A 25,671-nucleotide genomic window follows, 5' to 3' on the forward strand; every position below is an offset into this window, starting at 1 on the left:
CAGTGTAGGAACTTAGAGGAGTGCCTTTGGAAGGCTGAATATTAACACTGTCTCACTATAAGATTGTCTGTGGCTGATGAAAATGTGAGTGTCATCACATTTATTCCCTCTTCTGGTTGTAAACACTATATTGATTGACAAGGATAAATATGAAGGGCAGTACTAAGTCAGGCTGTTTTATTACATCAAGCATCACAGCTGACTCCTATAAAAGAAGCAGCAGATGTGAGTAATTGTGGCACTTGAAAACTTGGCCAAAAGGAGCTCTGTGTCCAGTCCCCTTCAATGTGGCTTTCTAGCATTACGTCCATCTTTGCACATTCCCACTATCCAGACCCTAATGAAGATTATACAGAAAATGATACAGATTGATACATAACTTGGTTACATGCCTGTGGGTGGCTGTGGCCCAGGATAATAAAACCATTATCTTCTTGCACATAAAGCAGCCTTGGGGAATTTGTGGGCTTTGTTTGTAGCCTTGGGAGGGGAAGATGCACCATGGCAGGCAAAACTAGGAGTTTCAGCCCCAAAGTGCCGCAGACCAGTTATGTATTGATGTCCCAATAGCCCTTTGAGTATGGCCAACTCACAATCTTCTAATAGCTTGAAAGTGTAGGAATATGTCATTTCTGTCCCCAACAATCTAAAATTCATAGGGTTATCAATGCATGTAACAGATGTGTGGGTAAGATTATCTCTCCTGCTATAAAGCAAAACCAAGCATTTAATAATGGGTGCCATACCATGCGCAAAAATCATACAAGTGGCAAGAAAATAGGGGCAGTCAGGCATAACACAGGTTATGTAGACAGTAAACACAGGGTCAATCAAAATGGATTCAAATGTCAATACACCAATGCACAGAGTATAAGGAATAAACAGGGTGAATTAGAAATTCAAGTAAATGACAGCCGATATTGTTGCCATTGCAGAAACTTGGTGGGATGAAACCCACAAATGGAACATACAGCTAGAAGGATTTAAATTATTTAAAAGAATTAGTCCAAATAAAAGAGGAGGTGGAGTTGCACTATATATAAGAAATAACTATGATGTCAACGCTCTGTGTTGACATTCCATGCAGAGCATCAGCGGAGCCGGATCTCAGATTACAGTAGCTGGGTTGAGATGAATGAAGCTATTGGATAACATGATTTATGACAAAGGCTGAAGGGAAGACAGAAACGGGCAAAATTCAAAAGCATATAAAGAAAGCAAAAAAGTTGGCTGTGAATAAGAAATGCCTAATGAAGAATGCCTAATGAAGCTGTTAATAAATCACTGCTTTTTGTATTACAATATCAGGTTGCTTATTATGAAGCAGTCATCATTAGGGTACTTTACATACATCTCTACAGAAATAGAGCACAAGAATGATGAGAACTTTCTTGAATGCATTTGGGTCAATATTAAAGGTTGGGGGGGGGAATGACATTGCCATAGGTCTATACTACAGGCCACCCAACCAAGCAGAGGAAGTAGATGAACTTTTTGCTAGTCAGCTAACTAAGGTATGTAGTTATTGTAGTAATGGGGGATTTTAACTACCCTGACATCAACTGGGAAACTACAATAGTAATGGGGGATTTTAACTACAATAGTAATGGGGGATTTTAACTACCCTGACATCAACTGGGAAACAAACTCTGCACCAAGTGGAAGATCCAGCAGGTTCCTAACAAACCTAGCAGATAACTTTGTTTCCCAAAAGGTAGAGAAGGGAACAAGGGGATCAGCCATATTGGACTTAATTCTCACTAACAGAGAGGAAATGATAGAAGGTGTTGAAGCCACAGGAACCCTGAGAGCAAGTGACCATGCAATATTGGAATTCAACATTATGCAAACACTAGAGTCTTAGACTTTAAGAGACCTAATTTCAATAAACTTAGAGGTTGGGAAGAATTCCATGGATGAGAATCCTCAAGGGGAAAATAACTCAAGAAGCTTGGGAAATTTTGAAAAATGAGATTACAAAAGCCCAGTCTAGCAGAATACCAATGAAGAAAAAAAATAACAATTCCCAAAAGAAACAAGCATGGCTACATAAAGAACTTTTTGACAAATTGAAAGACAAAAAAGATAAGTATAAAAAGTGGAAAGAGGGGGACATAACTAAGGCAGAATATCAGCAAATAACCCGAGCCTGAAAGATGAAGTGAGGAAAGCTAAGGCTCACAATGAAGAAAGTCTTGCCACAAAAGTAAAAAATTGACAAAAAAAAAAAAAGCTTCTTCCAACATATTAAAAACAAGAAAAAAGTTAAGGAAACAATTGGTCCATTGTTGGGAGAAAGTGGCAAGAAAATGACAAGCAACAAGGCGAAAGCAGAACTATTTAACTTATTTTTTAAATCTGTCTTTACACAAAGGGATAAAACAGTCCAACCTATCAAAAACAGTACCACAAAAATCAGATTAGGAACACAAGTTGAAATGGGGAAGAAAATGGTAAGTGAGCACCTGTCTACCCTAGACAAGTTCAAATGACCAGGACTGGATGGATTACACCCCAGGGTTCTGAAGGAACTGACAGACGAGATCTCAGAACCACTGAACTATATCTTTCAGAGATCCTGGAGCACCACGGAACTGCCATAGGACTGGAAAAGAGCTGATGTGGTTCCCATCTTCAAAAAAGGAAAAAAAAATAGATCCAGGAAACTATAGACCTATCAGCCTGACCTCAATACCAGGAAAGATTCTGGAAAATATAATCAAGCAACAAATTAGCGAATACCTAGAAGTAAACAAAGTAATAGCCAAAAGCCAACATGGGTTTGTCAAAAGCAGATCATGCCAGACTAATCTTATTTCATTCTTTGACAAAGTGACAAAATTAGTGGACCAGAGGAATGCCGTCGATATAGTTTACTTGGACTTCAGCAAGGCATTTGATAAGGTAGACCATAACCTATTACTAGATAAAGTAGAATAATGTGGGTTAGATAGCATCACCACCAGATGGATTTGTAACTGGCTGACCAACTGCACTCAATGTGTATCCCTCAATCGAACTGCATCTACATGGAGGAAAGTATGCAGTGGAGTACCCCAAGGCTCTGTTTTAGGCCCAGTACTCTTCAACATGATTTGGATGAGAGAATAAATGGGGAACTCATCAAATTTGCAGATGACACCAAGCTGGCAGGAATAGCCAACACTCCAGAAGATAGGCTTAAGATACAGAAGGATCTTGACAAACTTGAACATTGGGCACTATCTAATGAAATGAAATTCAATGATGAAAAGTGTAAGGTTCTACATTTAGGCAAGAAAAATGAAATGCACAGGTACAGTATAGGTGGTATCTTGCTCAATAGTAGCAACTGTCAGAGGATCTTGGAGTCCTAGTGGACAACCATTTAAATATGAGCGAACAGTGTGCAGCAGCTGCCAAAAAAGCCAACACAATTCTAGGATACATAAACAGAGGGATAGAATCAAGATCATGTGATGTGTTGATACCAATTTATAATGCCTTGGTAAGGCCACAGTTGGAATACTGCATTCAGTTTTGGTCACCACGATGTAGAAAAGATGTGGAGACTCTAGAAAGAGTGCAGAGAAGAGCAACAAGGATGATAAGGGGGCTGGAGACTAAAAGATATGAAAAATGGTTGCAGGAACTGGGTATGTCTAGTTTAATTAAAAGAAGGACTAGGGGAGACATGATAGCAGTGTTCCAATATCTCAGGGGTTGCCACAAAGAAGAGAAAGTCAAACTATTGTCCAAGGCACCTGAGGGTAGAACAAGAAGCAATGGGTGGAAACTAATCAAGGAGAGAAGCAACTTAGAACTGAGGAGAAATTTCCTGACAGTTAGAACAATTAATCAGTGGAACAGATTGCCTCCAGAAGTTGTGAATGCTCCAACACTGGAAGTTTTTAAGAATATGTCGGATAGCCATTTGTCTGAGGTGGTATAGGGTTTCCTATCTAGGCAAGGGGTTGGACTAGAAGACCTCCAAGGTCCCTTCCAACTCTGCTATTGTATTATTGTATAAAATGTTGTCTCTAAAGATAATTGCATGGAAAGACATCCTCTAATCCCTGGGCTTTCCAGAGTTAAATAACATTACCTCCAGGTACAACAGAATATCATGTTCTGGCCAAGTATTGATGTCAATGCATTCATTCATGTGATTTTCAGTTTCCTACATGAGAACTAAGTAGATTTACTTTTAATTTATCTACCTGTGTGGCATGTTGATAGCTGTATATAGAAGTAGTTATAGCAATGATAGGCATAGATGACTGCAATTATATATGTTTAATAGCCAATATATTGTTGGATTATATTTTTGTTGGATGATACTTTCTTAAACAGTAGCAATTTAAACCAGTTTTAATGTTAATATTTGTTTTAATTGTTTAATTGTTTAATTGTTTAAATTAGTGTTTTATTGATTGTAAGCCACCCAAAGTTGCTTCTAAGTGAGAACCATATAAGATAAATAATTAGTGTACCATAAAATCTCTTCAAGAGACATTTATTGATTGAATAGAAACTGGATGTGTATATTACTTCAGATTTTCAGAACTTTTTCTGGAGCTAACATTGGCAAAAAAAAGTCTGTCGTGTTAGTTGAAAAAATAGGATTCTGTTCCTCCACTTATTGATGTTAATACAATTTTAGACCAATTGGGAATCATGTTCTCCTTGGGGGGTGTTTCTGCAGATGTTATTTTAATGTAGATTGCTATTTGAGTGCTTTTTTCTATGATATACTAATCTTGTAATTATTGTGCAATTTCATATTTTGTACACACTCACTGATATGTATAGTTGTACTTATACATCTTTGGACCTCAATATTCTCAAGCATGTCCAAACAACAGCATGCTGTTAAATCGCTGCATATTATGCTCAGCACTCTCACTTTCTCTTATATGATTCTACGAACTTTTTATAAACTGCCCTTGATTGTAACAGTCCTGTAGAAGTATTTTCTCCAATACTCATTGCTATCACAAGAAACTGTTTATATGAAAGTTTTACATCTTCCTTTATTTTTATAATTTACAATTAATTTTTCATAATATTATTGCTTTTTCCCTAACACATATTTCTGTCGTTCATTACATTAAAAAAAGAGAGAGCACTATAGATCTGAGTTCACTTTGAGCATCCTTCATTTTGGAAGTTAGTGCTACATATAGCCTCCTGGCACTATCCCTTGGCAGATAATTGTTATAATCTCTTCTTGGCATAGTTTGTTTCACTTCAGTTGAGATAGGAATAAAGGTTTGGCAGGGAACTATTGCGGAGCATTTCTCCAAGTTGGCAATTTTAAGATGTACGGACTTCTGCTCCCAGAATTCCCCTTCGATGAGGAATTCTGAGTGTTGTAAGTCCACAGATCTCTCTCCATAGAGTCCTATCTCCTGTGTTATTGCAACATGATAATACTATATTGCACAATTAAATAACGGCATGTGTGTCACCTGCCTTCCCTTGCTTTGAGAAACTACAATTCCCACATACAGTTATGAGCATGTGCAAACGTATTAAGTGACGCAAACGATCACAGGACCCATCCGAAGAGAGAGGCCTGGCCGTTGAAAGGCGGTGCCGTGGAAGCTTTTCCATTTCTCGGCGACAAGGAAGCACGAAAGCCGGAATTCTAGGAGTTGTGCGCTCTTTGCAAAGTGTAACAGGTCAGTGAAGTCCCTTGAAGGGGATAGTTGCTTCTATGGGTTCCAGCAAAGGGACCAAAAGAATGGCTCCAGGGGTAACTTTTTAGGGCTCGGAGTTAAGCTGTGCTGGAGGTCGTGTTTTTCCAGGCGGACAGCCGGGCGACGGGCGGTGGTGCGCTTTGTGTGGGTCCTTAGTAGCGGAGGGGGAGGACAAAAAGAAAGCCGTACTACCGTGGTGAGGTGGGAGGGCGGGTGGCTGCCCCACCGGCTGCAACTCGTCTAGAGGAAGCAGAGACAAATCCAACGAGGTCACGCCATCTCTGCGTTTTGTAATCCTTGGCGCTTGTAGCGAGTCCATGGAGTCTGAATCGCTTATTTATATTCCCCCACCCCCACCCATCTTAATGTCAGAGAAAAGAAGGATGTGGAGTTTTAAATCAGGAAAAGGAAGATTTAATGGCATTTCATCGTAGCCTTTTTAGGAGAGGGAAGGGAGGGATTGCAGGTTTTAAAACCATCTTTCACCCGTATAGAATTTCAAACTCTTAAGGGGAAGTGATTTCTGAATTGCAGCAGAAGATAATTCAAGACTGCTGATTTCTTAAGAAGTGCTCAATATAAACAAACATCGGGCTGCCATAGAAAAAAAGTGCTTGCTTGTTTAAGTTTTTGCTTGGCGTTATTGTCATGTCCAAGGTTAAAAAATCCTGCTATAAGAAGAAAGAAAAGAGTCGGGAGTTGCTTGTTTTTAAAGGATGATGTCACTTCCTTTGTGCTTTGCTTTTAAGAAAAAAAAGGTTCTAAAAGAAAAGATTCTCTTTTATAAATCTGATGAAACAAAAATTAGGAAATTATTACTCATATTTTCAAAAATAATGATCTTTTCCCCCAAATACATGGATTAGGATTCCCATTATCACTAGTCAACATATTAGGATGGCTTTATAGTTGTATTGTATGCTGTCTTTTATTAGACAGTAAATACATTTTGATTAGTAATAGCTGGTGATAATTATATTTGTGGTCCTAAAACATCTGGAAGAAGCAAGCCTGAAATAAAGTAATTATGAAATTAATCATTTAGTATTCAAGAGGCTGATAGAAAGTTAGCATTTGTTTCTAGTAAAGTGATTTATTCTGAATAGTTTCCATCTCAAAAGGATAAAATGTACTGTCTCAATTTTCATGGTCCATACAGTAATTTAGAAATATTAATTGTTAGGATGAATTATATATTCAATTTACCTATATATAATTCTTAATCCACTAAGATGAAACCAGTAATGTCTGTCATTTTTTATGAGTTAAAGTTTAACAGAGTGTTCAATATATTGGTATCTCTAGCTGAAAGAAATTTCAAGAATATTACTGTTCTAAATCTTGTTTTAAAGAGCTTATGCCAGTAATATGGAACATGATTCAATTGTAGGGCAAACATTTACACAGAATATTCTAGAGATGTGCAACTTCTTTGAAAGTTTGAAAGGGATATTTAAAATGCAAATTAGCCTTTTCATGCTACTTTCCCAACACAATAAACACATGGAGATATTTGGGAAGAGCATCAAAAGCAGCTGTGAGAATCTGGACCAAAAACAAACAAATCCTGTTTTATCAGTTTGAGAAAAATTGCATTGAGAGTTTTTTTGTACATTTACTGATGATAATTTTTCAGATTGCAGATGTAATTTTGCATTAGCAAATACAGGTGTGGTTTACCTTTCTTCTACTTATTTCTTGGGCTTTTGCTGCTTATCAGTTGAATTTGCCCTTAAAGCAGAGGCAGCATTGTTTTTAACAACTATATCCCTGGGCTGAATGGAAAATTGAGGTTGCATGGTCTGCATTAACCATAGAATTAAGCCTGATGTAACTTTATTGCCCAGGATTGGTGGTTGTTTAAAGCCAGATGGGTGGTGTGGTCGAGACTCCAAATAGAAAGTAGGAGACTCTAGTTACACTTTAGGCCAGGGGTCAAACTCGCAGCATCATAGCAGTATCACGTGACATATCAGGATTTTCCCCCCTTCACTAAACAGGGCAGAGGCGAGGCCAGCACCTGACACATCCAGTCTGCATTTACATACCCCTGCCTTAGGCACAAAGTGAGCTAGGGGACATTTGGCCAATGACTCCCTCTCAAAGCTAGGAAGCAGGCAGTGACAAATCACTTTTGAAAAACATTTGCCAAGAAAACTCTAGGCATTAACCCAAGCAATTGCCAGGAGTTAAAAACCAACTTGAAGGCACACACAAGCATGCACGCATGCACGTCAGAGGTGGGTTTCTACTGGTTCAGACTGGTTCGGCCGAACAGGTAGTAACTTGCCATGCCCCCGAACTGGTTCTCTCATCTTGTTTTTGCCTTCTGCTCATGAGCAGAGTGATATTTGTTGCACTGCATTCGCAGCGCATCCCTGAGTGAACCGGCGGTAGAAGTAGAAGCGGCAGCTGGAACCCACCCCTAATGCATGCGTGTATACACACACACACACACACACACACACACAAAAACAATCATGGGGTAGCAGCAGTGGGTCTTGAAGTAGTCCATGGTTTGAAGACCTGTTTTTTTCTCAGCTGGGACTGCAAAATTTGGCATATTTATTATTTTCCAAGTTGATTTCAGTTTCTAAATTGATTTCAGAAATTTGAACATAGGTTAAATCAACTTCATATATAGGTAATTGATTAATATATTTCTATCACAATTTTAATTTACATTTAAAAAAAAATAATTGTCTTGTAATTATAACATTAAATAACATCTAGTTTGGTCTGCCATGCTCAGGTGGTGCTTGGCAACTCAGTTATGGTGCAGGTTCTCTAGCTGTTCTGTTTAAATAATTAACAGGAAATAATGGAAGGAAAGGTAGGTGCACATACATTCAACATTAGATCTTGCTTGTGTTTTTCCTAAGTCTAGAATATTAAATATTAAAATTTTTAACTGCTTATTTCTCAGAAGCAGAAAAGTCCTTCATATTGTATGATATTTTACTTTCTTAAATAACCTCCTAATAAAAATGTACTGAAAATATTTAAGGGATTATAGGGATCCTTAGAAGTTATGGACAGTTCAGTATACTTACAATAAAAATTATGGACAAGAGCCACTTTGATTAGTCATGAAAGCTGGCTGGTTGACTTTGGTCCTGTCATTTTTTCTCAGCCCAACCCACCTTACAGGGGGATTGTTGTGGAGAAATAGGAGGAGGAAGAAATATTGGTTATGTTGCCGCATTGAGTTATTTCTAAAAAAAATAATGGTGGGATAAAAAGTAATAAATGGCCAAAATAATATCAATTATTTATTCTTTTGACCTATCGCCACCATGAGAGAAGAATGCATTTTATATCAACTTTCATGAATTTGGCATCCTTTAGATATGTTAATAACAAGAGTTGGGATTCCTTTTGAGAATTGTTATATTGATGCATGTTCTCATTACTGCTATGTTTTTCTATATCTCAGAAGTCTATCATATTCTTTTTGTTCTAGAGATTGGTGATGGCGATGGTAAAAAGCGGATGGTTGCTCCGACAAAGTAAGTAATGAATTTCATTATCCACTCTTTGCTTTGGGGCCAAATAGCTTGATATTAAGAGAGAAAGATTGTTTGTTTAAAAAAGTCTGCAGACAGCATTTTCTATGCAAGGACTCCCCCCTTTTTTCTTCCAATCTGGAGCTCTCCTTCCATCAGTAAGCTGTTTTTTCTTCCCACAGGGCAATTTGCAATGGTGATGGTAGTGGGGAAGAACCCTCATAGTGGGGAGAAAGGAATTAAGTAGCTGTTCCCAGCAGAGAGATCCCTAGATATGCAGAGCTATAACACCTATGTAAATGAAGACTCATTCATCCATGCTTTTGGCCTGGATGATTGAGTCTTCATTTATATTTGCAATACATTTTGGGGAGAAAGCCCTGCAGTTGGCATGACAAGAGTTAGTACATCCCAATGACTCTATCCCTAACTTACATTTTTCATTTTGAAAAGATACTTGAATGAGTAACAAAATTTCTTATTTTTAATAAGCGATGGTCCAGTTGCCATGATTTAATCTTTTAAGATATAACTCCTATGATTTCCAATTGGGAAATGGTTGGGAATTCTGGCGTTGTGGACAACATAGTAGGAAAATATGGATTAGATATATCTTTCCAAAGTAGTGCTGCTTGGATTCAAAAAGTGCTGCTTGGTGGCTGCATGGATTAAGATTAATGTCAGGTAAGTGAATAATCGAACTAGTTTATAATTTGGTTCCTTCATCTTTCAGAAAAGCGTGTAAAAAAAGCTTCATGTTTACATTATCATACTTTAATAATTTCCATTATTAAAATGAAAGTATTGTGCTAAAATCATTTTGGCCGTACAGTTATTATAGAGATGTCTATCTCCTTCACTGGTTAGAGGAGAAAACTTAATTGCTGGCCTTGATAAATGATTTGGCAGAATGAGTCAGTTAGTTATTAGGAAGAGTCAGGAAATATTTCCTGGCATCCAAGCTCTATCTTAAAAATATAAGAGTAACTTAGCAGACTCAGACTTTGCAGCATTTGGTTCCTACATATTTGATTGGATGGGAAGCTCACTTGATTCTTGTTTCACAATAGTTGATATTCAGAGGAATCTCCAGCCTTCCCTGGGATCCTGAAGATAATTTGAGGTGTAGGGGTATTCAATAGACAGGCATAGCCTCATCTTCCATGAGCATTTTTAATAGTATTTTAAAGATTACAAGATTAATGGCTAGTGACCATTCCTATATCCCAAAGTAATGAATTCTTAACTTTTTTCAAAGGGAAAATGTTTGATTTTTTTCTTAAAGCATTGTAGAATGTTCAAACCCATCAGTGATTTTAGTTACTTCAGTGTAACAAATATTAGAATAATGGAATAATAGAGTTGGAAGGGATCTTTGGAGGTCTTCTAGTCCAGTTCTCTGCTTAGACAGAAGACCCTATACCATTTCAGAAAAATGGTTGTCCAGTCTCTTCTTAAAAATCACCAGTGTGGAGCACCCAGAGCTTCTGGAGGCAAGCCATTCCATTGATGAATTGTTCTAATTGTTTTAAATTTATCCTTAGTTACATGTTGGCGTTCTATCTTTTACTCCTTGTCCTGCCCAGGAGCTAAAAATCTGGGTGCATCTTATATACTGAATACAGCATTTTTTGCCTCCCCAAACTCCGGCCCCTTCACCAAAATGGCCATGCATAGCTTGTAGGAGGCTTTCAGAGAACTCCTGGAGGCTGGGGAGGGCAGAAATAAGCAAAAAAATGGCTGTTTTCTGCCCCCCAGCACCACTCTATAAGCTTCCTAAAGGCTATCCATGCCCTTTTTTTGACAAAAAATGGGCCCATTTCATGAAAACTGGACCGTTTTTTGCTCGTTTTTGGCTCCCCCTGCCCCCAGGAGCACTACAAGCCTCCTAAGGGCTATTCATGCCCTTTTTTGAAAAAGAAATGGGCCCATTTTCATGAAAAACGGGCTGTTTTGGGGAAGTTTGCAAAGTGCCAAAAGTTTTTTTTTTAAATTTTCCTCTTCAAAACCTTGCTGCGTCTTATACTCTGAAAAATACGGTATTTATTTAATGACTGGGTGGCTTAAAAGGATAAAACTATACAAAACCTATACACAACATGAATAGTTACAAGTCAGGTTTGCATATTGCTCACTTGTCTTCACCTTTCCTGATTATTCTATATGTATTTCTTTAGGTACTATATTACGACGCTGGAAGAAAAATTGGTTTGATTTGTGGTCTGATGGCCAGTTATTGTTTTATGATGACCAACATAGGCATGATCTAGAAGATAGAGTTCACATGAAAATTGACAGTATCAATATCAGAGGCGGAAATGAATGCCGAGGTGAGTATGTGCTTTTTATATTACTTTTCATTTTGCTTCACATGCCTATGTCTGCTTCCCCAGTCTTATATATCTAAGAGAACTTCATGTATCTGTAATAGTATTAATGGTGTAGGTTTAAAACTAATAGGTTTGGATAGGATTTTAGTGTTCTAATTGACTTGCTGGCGATGATAACGAGTCCCTTTATTTTTCTAATGATAGAATTTGTATACCTGTCTTTGATTAGTTGGTTTTTATTTCACAAGAGAAGACATGAAGTTGGAAGTTTCAGCTTATATATTTCATAACTAAAGCAATTTATGTAATGAACATTAAAACAATTGTTTTGCCTACTTGGCAATAGTTTCATTTATTTCGTTCAACTCTTCTTTGTTGCCTCCTGCTTAAAAGAGTTGAAAAACTGCATGGTATGTTTACTTATACGAGAAAAAAAATAAAGGAATATATGAAATAGTACTCCACAGGAGATAGAATAGACTTGTTTCCTGCTATTGCAGAGGATAGGACTAGAACCGATTAGTGGAAATTGCATACTGGAAAATTTCAGATACGTCTGAGGAAATGACATGCTCTAATTCCAACTTTGTCAGATCCTGTGGAAATGTTGAGGATTCTACAGTTAAAGTAAACACATTTGGAAGGTGCCTAAACTGGGAAGGGCTTGTCTGGATAAGTCCTCCCTTGTAATTTTGGAAATTATTTTGAGTCAAAGGGTTGTCCATATTGCATCTCAAGTTCAAATGTCGTGTTTTTTTATGACTTTTAAAATACCATTTTTTGTTAATATGAGCTTCCATTTGGATTCTGTCAGGGAAGATATTTATTTTTCATTAGGGAAGCAACATTTTGTTTATGTGTGGAATCTTGGTCTGGAGGGAATCCCATCTCCTTTTGCCAAGATTCCTCCTACCCAGCCCCCAGTCCCCTTGCAAGCAGTGCTTTAAGAGTGAAAGGACTGCCTGCCAAGGGAATAGGAATGCCTCTGGAATGCTGCAGAAGTGGAAGGTAGATCCCAAAGATCTGAGCTATGTTCCTGCAGCCCTTCGGAAGAGTGCTCTTCTGTGTATGGAAGAGAACTGAACTAAAACTGGCAGCTTTCTCACTCTGCTTAATGATCTGGGTGATTGCTTAAGAACTGCAACTGAGAGTGCTGGAATTGTGATCATTTAGCAAAGCAGTCATGTAGGAATCTTGCTTAACAACTGCTTCACTGGTTCCATTTATGATTGCAAATCGAGGACTAACTGTATAAAGCAAACAAATTGTACATATTTCTTATATTTTTTAGGCATGGCTTCTGAATTTTGTTTAGGCTAGTGAAAGATACATAACTCAAAAGAAAAACATTTTCCCCATTTTAATTGTCAAGTGCCAGGAGAATTAGGAGATCCAGAACATTCAATAGCAAAGAGAAATTAGTGGGAGTAGAAGGAATTCAATGTGGGTGGGACTTAAACCCCTTGTGGGCATGAAGGGACTCATGACTGATGTGTTTGACCCCTCTCTTGGGCTCAGCCTGGTCATCTACATTAATCCTTGGTTTGCTTATAGTAGCTTGATTGATGTACGAAAAATATATATTATTTATAATTTATTGACTATTGTCAGGTGATTTACAAATATATTTTAAAACACTTTTAATGTTTATTAAAATTGGAAATGGCAGCTACTTAACTCCCAACAATGCAGCATCTCTCTCTTCTTTCTATTTATTAGAAGAATTAGACAGACAAAAATTAGCATTAAAAATGGATGACCAAAAAAAACAAAAAACACACATTTAGAAACCCCCCCAAAGAAAAGAAAATTATGTATTAACAGGTTTTGTTTTCCACAATAACCAATATGGAAACAACTAATTTTCAGAAAGGAAATTTAAAAAGCTGGAGATGAAAGGAATGCAGTACTCAATGACAAGTTTCATGTGGCAAATCAATCTTATTTTTCCAAACCTCAAGTACCAACATTAGCAGTTTCTGAACTTTTTTTAGCTTTATAATTTTATGGACTTAAAGTAGAAGATAAGTTGTTTTTATCTTTTCATATATTCCTTTGTTTTTTGATCTGGTACTTTTTAAAACATATATCATTTTACACCTGAACTATTTTCGATCAATCAGAATAGAGCTGGAAGAGACCTCCTACCTCAAGTAGGAGACCCTATACAATTTGAGAAAAGTGGCTGTTAAGTCTCTGCTTAAAAACCTCCATTGATGAAGTGTGTGTGTATATATAAACTTTTCATTACAAGGTGTAAAAACATCTCTATTTTGGACAGGTTTTCAGCCTCCGGAGGGCAAAGCTAAAGACTGCTTGCTGCAGATAATTTGCCGTGATGGGAAGGTGCTCAATCTCTGTGCAGAAAGTACCGATGATTGCTTGTGAGTTCAAATATAGGAGTTTAGTAACTTTTCATAACGGAAGTAGCTCATATTTGCGTAATACCTTTTGGTTTAATCTGTTTACATATATGAATTAGGTAAAAAAGAAACAATTTTACCAATTGCAAAATGTTGGTCCTTTTGGTTTTCTCTTTTTTGTAATTCCCAAATTCTTTTATTTTTTATGTTTCCTGTATCTGTCCATGTATCTTCTTATCAGCAACTAAGTATACTTGTACATAATTTTTAAAATGTATTACTGTTCTTCATGAAAATATAGATGTTAATCTTACTTTCATGACCTGTTGACTTTATCTGATGACTTGGAAGTTCAGGAAAGGAATCATGCTAGATTATTCTGAGTATTCAATTGAATGTATTTGCTTTTTTCTTTCAAGATTAATGTTTATTAGCACATTACTGCTAAAGCAACCTTAAGTTTCTCTCTGTCAATTAGAGTATCACCACATAATTTTTGCTCTTGATATGTTAAAAGCAACTACTGTGAATTAGATTATGTTGTGATCCTTTTAATCTTCAGGGTGAATATCAAATCATATGTTGCAAATGTTTTCTTATAGAAACTATTGGTCATCAGAGTGATGAAATCATTACGAAAGAATTAACTCTCTTTGAGGTGAAAAGGCAAGCTGATAAAGAATCCTCCTCCTCCTTCCTCCTCTCACTTTCTAGCTAACACATTTTATATATTCTTGAAGGTGACAGTGGAAATACTGAGTTCATCCATAGAAACATTGATCTTAGCTCTAATGTCGTGTGGTACCTAAGGAGAAGAGTGACAGCGACAGTGACAGGTGAACTGAGGTTGCTCTGAGGCATCACCATGAGTGGCATCTCTAACAAAGCAAGCAGCAATTGTCAGCTCAATTATGGCTTGGTTCTCTGTTCTTTTAGGACTGCTCTTAGTCCTGAGGTCCCAATGGATGAACGATATCTTAAGAGGAATTTGAAGTTGGTGAGGGCTTTTGAGATAAGGGCCTATTTTCAGTGAACTGCTTCTTGTCCTCTGTCACTTCAGGCATTATAGTTTGCTGAGAGCCGCTCTAATATTTATTGTGTGTCTCCCAGAGTCTCTTTCTCTCTGACATATAAACACACCCTCCCAACACACACACATGAATGACATAATAGAAAAGACTTCCTGCAGTCTTTCTACTTTCACTCTGTTTTTCATTTCTTTCAAGATAATTTCCCCCCAGGTTTCATTCTTGAGACTACCAAATGAGCTGTTCCATGCTCAGAATTACTAATCATACTGGGTGACATTAGTTTTGTTTTCCTAATATTGAACATTGCATAAATGGAATATGTTTTTCCTAATAGTCTGAAAGTCAGTGAGAAAAATAGTGTGCATTGTCATTAAAGGGTATGAAATTTTCATAATGATAATGGGGGATTGAACCCTTTCCCTTCTAATGCTTTTATAAATCACAAGATGTAGTGCTGATCAGTATCTACCCATCTTCATAGGGTGCCACAGAATGTGCTTTGCACGTGATGAATTTAAGCAGATACTAGAATTTTGATTATTCTAGATAGTGAGTTAATCTTCAATGAGCTACATTTATTACTCTTTAAAGAAAAACTGGTTATTTACTGCACTGCTAGCTATTACATTGGCCACTTCACTAATTGTAGGGAGAGCTCAAGAACATTGAGATGATTCAGGAAAGCAACAAATAATTTGGGCCAATCTTTCTATAAGCAGCCTTTTGGCCACATAGAGTATCAGAGTGTACTGTATGTTACCCATAGTAACATAGTACATTTTCATGTCAGCAGCATTGCTATAAGGATCAAGAACTTTGATGTGCAGTTTGATAATCCTGTCAAGAAGAGACATTAATCTAATAGTCTTATATTTTAGACAGGATGTGTATCTGTTACCCACCTTAGTGGGTAACGGTTTATAAGCAATGTAGCTTATGTGGATGAAATGGATTCCTGTGACTGATAACTATTCTTTTTTTAAAATCCTTTTTATTAAAGAGTTTAACAATATTAAAAGAGAAACCAAAATATAACAAGAAATAAAGTAAAAAATAAAATATAAAGTGCAAAAAATAAAGGAAAAAAATAAAAGAAATATTAAAAATAATATTTAAAGAAGTAATTCCTTATCTTTATTGCAACAAGTGCAACAATACTTAATATATCCCCATCCACATAAAATTATATAGTTAACAATTTTCTATAAGATCTATCATCCTGTGACCAAAGAAAAGAAACCTCACAGAACTGTTAAATCTACCATTCAATCTTTAGAGTAGGTGTCTTCAAACCTTTTAAACTGGGGGCCAAATAACGGTCCCTCTGACTGTTGAGGGACTGGACAAGCTAGCCGAACGTTGCTAAGTGATCATGTGACTGGGTGGGCATTGCCAATTTAGCAGTCCAAACAATACACACAAATTAAAAATTAATTTGTTATGCTCCTGGGGATGGAAAACAGGTTAGTGAAGGGATGTGGCTGCCTTGGGGTGTGTATGAGTGATTTCTGTTTTTGTCTGTCTGTCTGTCTGTCTGTCTCTTTCTTTCTTTCTTTCTTTCTCTCCCTCCCTCCCTCCCTCCCTCCCTCCCTCCCTCCCCCTCTCTAGAAGACAGGGAGGCAAAAAACGTGCCTGGTTTTGGCCTCTAGAAACCTCCGTGTGTCCGATTTTTGACCACCTCAGCCTCCAAAAGGCGAGTGAGGACAGGTGGGGTGATGTGGGCAGGGTAGCCTTGTAGTCCTATAGGGGCCGGATTAATGGCTTTGGTGGATCATATCTGGCCTGTGGGCTGTAGTTTGATGACCCCTGCTTTAGAGTATGAGGTTTTAATGCATTGGTATAGAGTCACAATGTTCTAGATATGGACAGTTAACATAATGCTCCCTTCCACTGTGGTTTGATATGCCAGATTCAGATGGTTAAGCCAAATCCCAGCCAAATTGTGGCCTCAGTCTTTACTGATGTCATAAGTCTTTATAATGAATGCCAAACATATTATATACAGTTTCACTTTGAATATTATTCCATATTCATACATTATTATAATGTATAAATAATTCAAATATTTGAATTTTTATTATTAGACCATGGTTCAGTTATAACTGGTAACATTGCATACATTATTTGATCTTTGCTAGTGATTTGTTTCCTTTTAGTGCTTATTTAGCTCATGTTTCTTGTAGGGCTTGGAAAATTGCTCTTCAAGATGCCAGAACAAATGAAGTGAGTATTTTTTGTTGTTGTTATTGGTGTTGAGAGACTTAACTATTCATTTGTTTTGAATCAAATTCTAATCTAATTCTAGGCTGTTTACAAGCTTTACTGTCACTAATATTTTAATAATTGGTAAACATGTAATAATTTATAAATAAATACATTTATTATCTTTCCCCATATGTATATCAGGCCTCAATTCTAATGGGTTTTGATTGGGAAACTACAAGATAAAACATACAGTACAAAGATAGAAAACAAAAGTTAAACATAACAAATGGCCAAGAAGGAGCAAAACCACCTTGGACAAGATAGTTTTAATTTGTTTGTAAAATGCAAGCAGGGTTAGAACATTCTTCATTTCCAAAGGAGACTATTTCAGAGGATGTGGGAAGCAGTATTTAGAAAATCTATCAGTTGGTTCTCATTCCAATTGAATCCCATAAAGAGGAGGAACCTTCAACAAGCTTTGAGCTTGAGCTACTGATACCAGGGCATCCTGGCATAGGCAGGGCATTGAATGGCACACTAACTCATATTGGGTAGAAGCTTCCATGGCTGTAAATTTCCACATTTGCTTTAACTAGGAGTCCAATAGTATTTCCAAATTGCGGACCCATCGTTTAGGAAGAGCACAACCCATCAGGAGTGACTTTTGGAACCAACCATATTGATTGCTTTGCTGTTTGTTGATAAACAATAACTCTCTCAATTAACTCACTTTTCCATTTGGTACTGTTGAAAAAAGAACTTGCACAGCTGTATGGCTGAGTAAAAGTCTTTGAAAAGCAACACACTGGACAATATCTGAGCAACGTTAGTTGACAATGTGCATTCTGTCTTTGAAGAAATTAGGCTATTGGCAAATTGCTAGGATCAGTGCCACATTTGACATGGTTCATTATTGTGTTTATTGAGTAGCCCAATCTGAGGGGGGGGAGACCAATATAGCACAGTGATGATGCTTACCACTTTTTATCATGTTTGTAACAAATTGTGATTAAAAGGGATGATTTAAATGCAAATAAGAGCAGAATCTGCAACCCAAGTCCCCTGTATTGTATAATAAAACATAAGCTTTCAGGGATAAAAGAAAAAGGGAGCTTTCCATATATAGCCAAATATTTAGTTTCCCAAAGTTAAACTATAGGGATTTTTTTTTAAAAAAGCATTTCCCCTTCTCCTTTCCCGGCTCATGAAGGTAAACCTTGGGGAATATTCAAGTCAGTGGAGGCAGAGTTAAGCTCATGAATAGATCTGTTCTACCAAGTCAAGCAACTTTGGTGGCTGGTGTACTCAAGGTTTGTTGGATTACAAGTCCTGTCCCTTTGCTGGATGAGATGGTGGTACCTGTAATCTAATACACTTGAAAGGAGCACCAGGATCATGAAAGCAGACTTTAGAATCAGTTGAGTGAGAGGTTTGTAACATAACATGTTTTGTAAAAAGCCACAATTCATTTGCAGAAGTGAAAAGGGAAAGGGAAAGAAAGAATCCCGGGGAGAGCAACATAGCAATAGCCTTTTTAAATAAATAGTGGGTTGTGTAATACTTTAAAAACAAACAATGGCTTCAGTCACTACCTGCAGAAAGCCAACGAAAGCAAGTGGTTTTTGAATAAAAAAAGCATTTTTCAAAACCTGGTGGGACTCTTGATTGGGATTCTTATTCTCATTCTTATGGTGCTTATCAAGTGGGCTTTTGAAAATAGTTTCCTGTGCAATGCCATTCATTATGGTATTTCTCAACTGCTGAAAGAATTGAGTAATTAAAGACACCTAGAATTTTGAAGTTCTTTTTTTCCTAAAAAGTCTGTTGTGTGGGTCATAGGATTAATTTTACTATCACAACTATTGGCCAGTTTAATCTGTGTTACCACATTACAGCGGCATCTTATATTGTATTCCTCTGGAATTTTTTATGCACTGTTTTCCTTTGTCATCTTTCTGATATTACCGTATTTTTCAGAGTATTAGACGCACCAAGATTTTGAAGAGGCAAATTTTTTTAAAAAGTTTTTGCACTCTGCAGACCTCCCAAAAAACAGCCCTCTTTTCCTGCGAAAATGGGCCTGTGTTTTTTTTTCCAAAAAAGGGCATGAATAGCTTTTAGGAGGCTTGCAGAGTTCGGCTGGGGGTGGGGTGGGGAATTGAGCAAAAACCAGCTCAATTTTGAGCAAACAATTTTTTGCTCATTTCTGCTCCCCAGCCCCCAGGGGCACTCTGAAAGCCTTTAGGTTTATGGTTACCCGCAATACAATGGCGCATATCCAGGAACTCAGATCATCTACACTTCTAATGGACAGACATATGCTATGCACAGCAATTTTGGTGAAGGGGGTGGAGTTTTGGGAGGCAAAAATGCTATATTCAGTGTATAAGACACACCCAGATTTTCAACCTCTTTTTTTAGGGAAAAGGTGAGTCTTATACTCCAAAAAATTCGGTAAATAGAAAGCAAGACTGAGAGACTTAATTTGTGTAGTATGCATAATAAATACTAAATTATCCAATTATTAGTTAGAAACATTATTTTGAAAAAAAAAACATCTTTGTCTTTTTCAACAAATACCTTCTTCGTGCAAAAGATGTTTATTTGCCTTTCTTAGATTTGATATGCTTAGTTGCAGTTGTCATTTAATAACAGGACCAACTTTTGCTGTATTTTTATGTTGATATGTCCAGGCTTATGTTGCTTCTGAGGTGATGTATGATGATAATGCGATTTCTTCAGCGCCCCCTCCGTATACAGCTTATGCAACACCATCACCTGAGGTACATCAAGTCAAATGTGTAAATGATTTAAAATGGTAGTAATTGACATGCTTTATATTATCATGCATTAAACTTATTGATTTCTGATTTGAAGCAGGACTGTTAGAGAGTACTTTTTATTTTTCTATACAGGTGCATTATACCCCCACTTCTAATTAAAGCATAGCTTGTATCTTCCTAGTCCTGAGACCCCACCCAGACACTTGTGGACACCATGGATATAACTCACCCTTACCTGTCCATTTGATTATTTTGACTGAAAGCAAGTAAATGCAAAATTAAGATGTGCAAAGTATTTATCTCAAGTTTACCCTTTGTTTCTGAGGAGTAATGTGGTCCCCATTAGCTCCTAAAGCATTCTTAATTAAATTAAATCAAATTGAAAGGTAATCTTTCTGTGAAAAAAACAAAAGAGGCATAAATAGCTAATGAGAGAGAGAGAATCCTGAGAAGGTGAAAGTGGTACTTTCTTTCACAAATGCTTCTAACATTAATACCTTTAGGTTTATGGTTACCCACAATACAATGGCGCATATCCAGGAACTCAGATCATCTACACTTCTAATGGACAGACATATGCTATGCCTTGCCAATATCCAAACCAAGGTACTTATTCTTTGTATTTTTCTCTTGAGCTGATTCAGAGTTTAGAGTCATTTTTAATGTACAAATTATGTACAAGTAGTTTTTATGCTACATTAGGGGCAAGCAATCCTTTTGTAATCCAAAAGCGTAACCCCTACCCCTTGCTTATTTTAAATTAGACAAGACTAAGCAAAATTGTTGGATTAAGACTATTAAGAAGCTTAATGCTGTTATTTTAGGCTTATTGGTTTTTTAATTGACTATTGAAATTTAAGCCGTGTTATCCTGGTGGTGCAACACCAGGCAAAGAGTCCTATGTAGCCTAAAATTGTTTACTTTTGCCATTTATTAAGAAATGGGGAGAAAGTGTGGTGGAATCCCCAACTAGAGTGGGGAGAAGGGTGGAGTACAGAGATTGGCAAATTTGGAATCTCTCCAGGAAGAAAGCAGCTGAGGCCAGACTCTCCCTAAAATTCCTGAAGCCTTTATCTGCGGTTTGCTTTATCTGCAAGAGAATGCAGTTCTTGTAAATATAAGATTCTTGTAAATAGGCTAGCAGCAATAAGGAAATCTGTTCAGCTCATGGTCTCATTCTGTTTCCTTTCACCTGAAAGGAAGCATTTGATTTAACCCGTTTTATATCTTATGCATTTGCATTGAATCAGTAAGTTATTTTGGAAACAGTTCTATACATACCGTATTTTTCAGAGTATGAGACGCTCCGAAGTATAAGATGCACCTAGCTTTTGGAGAGGAAAACAAGAAAAAAAATCTGCCTCTGACTCCCAGCAATTTGCCTCCTTGCAGCAAACAACCTGGTTGAGTTTCAATTTTATTATAGTCTGATTGGCACAAGCAACTGATTGTCGGTTGGATCAGTCTCCCGATAATCAGCTGTTTTAGGCTGGAGGGATTGTCATAGCCTCCGGATGGTGAACCTATGGCACGCATGCTACAGTTGGCATGTGGAGCCATTTGTCAGGTCATGCAAGGCATTGCCCTGTCAGCTGGCCTGTGCACATTCATGCGCTGGCCAACTGTTCAGCCTTTTTTAAAGCCATTTTTCGCCCTCCCCAGGCTCCAGAGGCTTTATAGGAAACTGGGGAGGGCAAAAAGAGCCCCCCAGAGCTTTCAGGAGCTTCCCAGAAGCCCCCAGAGCGCAAAAAAACAGCCCTATGGGCAAACCCGAAGTTTGGGAACAGACTTCCGGTTTGCTCATAGGGTCGGTTTAAGCCCTCCGAAGGATTCAGGGATCTTTAGGAAGCTTCCCTGAAGCCTCTGGAGGACTAAAAACGACCCTGTGAGCAAACTGGAAGTGATTTCCGGTTTGGTCGTAGGGCTGGTTTAAGCCCAAGGTCCCTGAAGCCCCTGGAGGGCCTCCAGTGGGTGGGGAGGCTGTTTTCACCTTCCCCAAGCTTCTATACAGCCTCTGGAGCCTGGGTAGGGCGAAAAAAGCATGCAAAAATTGGGGGAGAGTGCCTGTCATGTGTGCATGCGCATGGGTGTGTCGCATATTGCATTATGGATGCGGCATGTCCGTGCACGAGCCCTGCGCTTCCCCCTTATGGCAAGCGAGCCCAAAAAGGCTCATTATCGCTGCCATAACCTATTGCTGCCTCTGCATGCCACGTTTCAGTCTCTGTGTGCCCCATTTTCCACCCGTTTTGGGCTGGGGGGGATCGGAATGGGTGGAAAATGGGGCACACGGAGGCCGAAAATGGGGCATATAGCAATAGGCAATGAGAATCCCTGTAGCCTGAAACAGCTGATGGTCGAGAGGTGATCCAACTGACAATCAGCTGCTTGTGCTAGTGAAGCTATGCTGAAGCTGAAACAGGCTGTTTGCTGCAAGGAGGCAAATTGGTAGGAGGCAGAGGCCAAAGGGTGGGGGCTGGCGGGACTATATTTGGTGTATGAGATGCAACTATATTTTCACCCTCTTTTTTGGGAGGGGAGAAGTGTGTCTTCTACTCCGAAAAATACGGTACTTATTTGGAAGTAAATGTTACTGAACTTAATGGGACCCAGTTATGAGTAGATGGTTAGAAGATTGCACTATTGAGTATATCCTGTTTGCATCCACTCACAGCGAAATAGCTTATCACTAATTTTAGAATTAACCTTTAGTTTTGTAGTTACAGAGTTGGCTCCATTTGACACACGCATTCAAACAGGACCTCCTGCTCTTCCTAAGTAGTTTGGAGGATTGGAAATGAGTTAAAGGAGAGCAGTATCTGAATACACATGCAGTCTTAATCAACTCTTTTACTCATGCTTCTTCATTTACCCCTTTCTTGTGCATATCTGAATAGGTTAGAGAACATTAGGTGTATCCTCTAATGCTCTTTGCTATTAAATTCAAGATTTTCTAGTTGATATTCATTACAAAACTTTTTATTACTTCATGATAAGGTTTAACCCAGAATATGTTGAATGTCTGATTTTATGGAGATCTAACATTCCTTGTGCTAGAACAATACAAAAATAAACAATACAAAAAGAAAAAGAAGTTATTTCAAGTTTAGTTTTTTGATGCCTCTCTTTTATTCCTTCAGGTACATATGGCCCGCTTCCTGCAAACCATGTCATCATTCGAGAACGTTACCGAGAGCCTGATGGAGACCTGGCATTGGGCATGTTGGCTGGGGCAGCAACAGGAATGGCCCTGGGCTCATTGTTTTGGGTGTTTTAGATTTTCTTTGGAGGTTCAAGTTGAAGGAGGTTCTTTCTATCTTCTGTGTATAATAATATATATATTGGTAAAGTAGTGTATAGGCATTTCATAAGTTCTAACAATATTTTGGCTAATGATACACTGGAATTAGTTAATCACATTCTTAATCATCTAGAAAGTTCACTTTAGTTAAGAAAGGTCAAGTAAGTTTGAGCCTATGTAATGATAAACAAGTAGCAGTAATAACAAGTGAAGTATTGCTAATAGTGGCTAAACAGCCACAACTGATGGTGAAATATTAACAATTCTCTTAAAATTGCTTCAACTGCTGCCTCAAAAGGAAGCTCAAGTATCTTTTTTAAAAACTCGAAGGCAAAAGATGACTTTATACACACTTTGGAGAGAGAGAGAGAGAGAGAGAGAATGAATATGTGTGGATTTCAGTTGGTCTTGCATTTCAACAATTGGTAAATATTTGCCATAAAGAGAGAGAGCAATATATAAATCCTCCCAGATCGCCATAAACACTCCAACATTTTGTTTTGGAACTATTCCAATCTGTACTTGAAGGAGTTTGATGACCATGCAAGTAATGCCAGTGTCATATAAATTGCTATTTTATTTAGTTGGAAGACTAGCAAAAGCCTGGACATCATCCTCTGGTTCTGCTGTGTTGAATTATTAGCACTCCTAACCAAATGGAGATAATGTTACTTAGAACTCTGGGAGTTGCCATCCCATCAGAAGGATGTCAAGTAAGGGAACGGACTACGTATATTAACACTCAATTTGAGAATTTTAGCTGTCCCAATAAATCAAGTAGCAAAATGATTCAACCTGTATGTGAAAATAATGTGGCTTTCGGTAGTTATAAATAATAGGAGATATTATAGTTCTACTGGGCATGTAAAGCTTTTTTATATTATTCTAAATATAGTAGAATGATATAAATAGAGAACGGGGGCTAACAAAAATTTAGCACAAGAAAATTCTGATTTCTGTAAGCTTTGCATTAAGCATATGCTGTTACTTTTTGCCTTAGGGATATATGCAACAACACAATTTAATGCGAGATATGGGTGTCATCCATCATTGTTGAACTTGGAAGTTTTCTTTTAAAGCAATAAATAATCTCTCTGCTAAAATAATTTTTCTTGTTTCGATGAGTAGATCCAGTCTAGGACATTTCATGTGATCACACTGTAAATTGAAGATAATAAATGTTTCATAAATATATATATTTAAATAATTTATAAGTTATGTTGGAATATATAAGTTACATTGGGAGCCTTTAAGATATAAGAAACTGATTATATAGTGAAAAGTAATACTAGCATTTGCTCTTTTTATGTAAGTTGTCAATTGCACCTTTTATGTTTATCATACATTTCTCCGAATCCCCTATTTCTATCTACTGTATTTGTACTTTGAAAAAATAAAATAAATCTAGTCTTTGAACTGCTGTAAGTTTAAATGGTATATATTCCTGGCATCTCCTGGTAATTAACTAAGTTAAACACCAAAGATTATCACATGACATATCAAAACTCTAAAATAAATCTTTTATTGGAACATTTGTACTCTTATTATGCAGAATTCTTTGAAGTTAACGAGAGTTTAGTTTGATCTAGTGCAGTGGTTCTCAACCTGTGGGTCGGGACCCTTTGGGGGTCAAATGACCCTTTCACAGGGGTTGCCTAAGACCATCAGAAAACACATTTTTTAAAAAATATGGAAAACAAAATAATTTTATGGTTGGGGGTCACCACAACATGAGGAACTTTATTAAAGGGTCGTGGCATTAGGAAGGTTGAGACCCACTGATCTAGTGGTTAAGGCCACAAGGCTAGAAGCCAGGAAAATGTGGTTTCTAGTCTCACCTTAAGGATAAAAGCCATCTGGGTCACTTTAGGCCAGTCATTCTCAGCCCAAATCACCTCACAGGGTTGTTGTTATAAGGAAAACGGGGAGAGAAAGGAGTAATAAGTATGTTAGCTGCTTAGAGTTATTTATGAAATAAATGAAATAACACAAAAATTTATAAAATTCCAACCCTAACCCTACATACTGTAGAAGGAAAGAAAACAAGAATGTGTCATCTATAGTAGTGATCTCCAAACTTTGTGGCCTGGGAGACGGGAGAGGGGAGCTGGGTCATGTAAGCAGTGGCTGGTGTGCCGGTGCGCACATGTGTGGGTGCCTGCCAGCCCGGCGCTTACGCAAGCTGAGCCTTGCACGCATGTACATGCGTGCTCCAACCAGCCACTCACGTGGCCCAATTACAAATAGGCCATGGTCCAGTAGTGGGCTACGGCCCACAGGTTGGAGACCCTTGATCTATAGCAGTGGTTATCAACCTTTTCTTCACTACGGACCACCTTTAAATACTCTTTGTGGCCACTGATCCCCAAGACTTAACTCAAGATTTAAATCCTAACATTTCGTCAAGGCTTTGTGGATCCCCTGATACAACATCACAGCCCCCAGGAATCTGCAGACCACAGATAGAGAAC

At 37.7% G+C, this 25,671-nt stretch overlaps 1 protein-coding gene across 1 annotated transcript; it reads left to right on the plus strand.

The window, feature by feature from the left end:
- The first annotated feature begins 5,533 nt into the window (after positions 1–5,533).
- PLEKHB2 (pleckstrin homology domain containing B2) lies at positions 5,534–24,620 on the plus strand. Its single transcript, XM_032225382.1, has 8 exons — positions 5,534–5,663; positions 9,145–9,190; positions 11,365–11,517; positions 13,799–13,901; positions 17,095–17,134; positions 19,810–19,899; positions 20,403–20,505; positions 23,040–24,620. The coding sequence occupies exons 2-8, from the start codon at positions 9,154–9,156 to the stop codon at positions 23,174–23,176; spliced, it is 663 nt and encodes a 220-aa protein (XP_032081273.1). The 5' UTR covers positions 5,534–5,663; positions 9,145–9,153; the 3' UTR covers positions 23,177–24,620.
- Positions 24,621–25,671: the final 1,051 nt, after the last annotated feature.

Source organism: Thamnophis elegans, chromosome 10 (assembly GCF_009769535.1).
Source record: "Thamnophis elegans isolate rThaEle1 chromosome 10, rThaEle1.pri, whole genome shotgun sequence".
Taxonomy (NCBI): Eukaryota; Metazoa; Chordata; class Lepidosauria; order Squamata; family Colubridae; genus Thamnophis; species Thamnophis elegans.

Coding starts and splice junctions, on each gene's coding strand:
- PLEKHB2 (XM_032225382.1), top strand. CDS start 9,154: ATGGCGATGGTAAAAAGCGGATGGTTGCTCCGACAAA. Junction 17,135..19,809: donor AAGATGCCAGAACAAATGAA/GTGAGTATTTTT, acceptor TGATATGTCCAG/GCTTATGTTGCTTCTGAGGT. Junction 20,506..23,039: donor TTGCCAATATCCAAACCAAG/GTACTTATTCTT, acceptor TTATTCCTTCAG/GTACATATGGCCCGCTTCCT.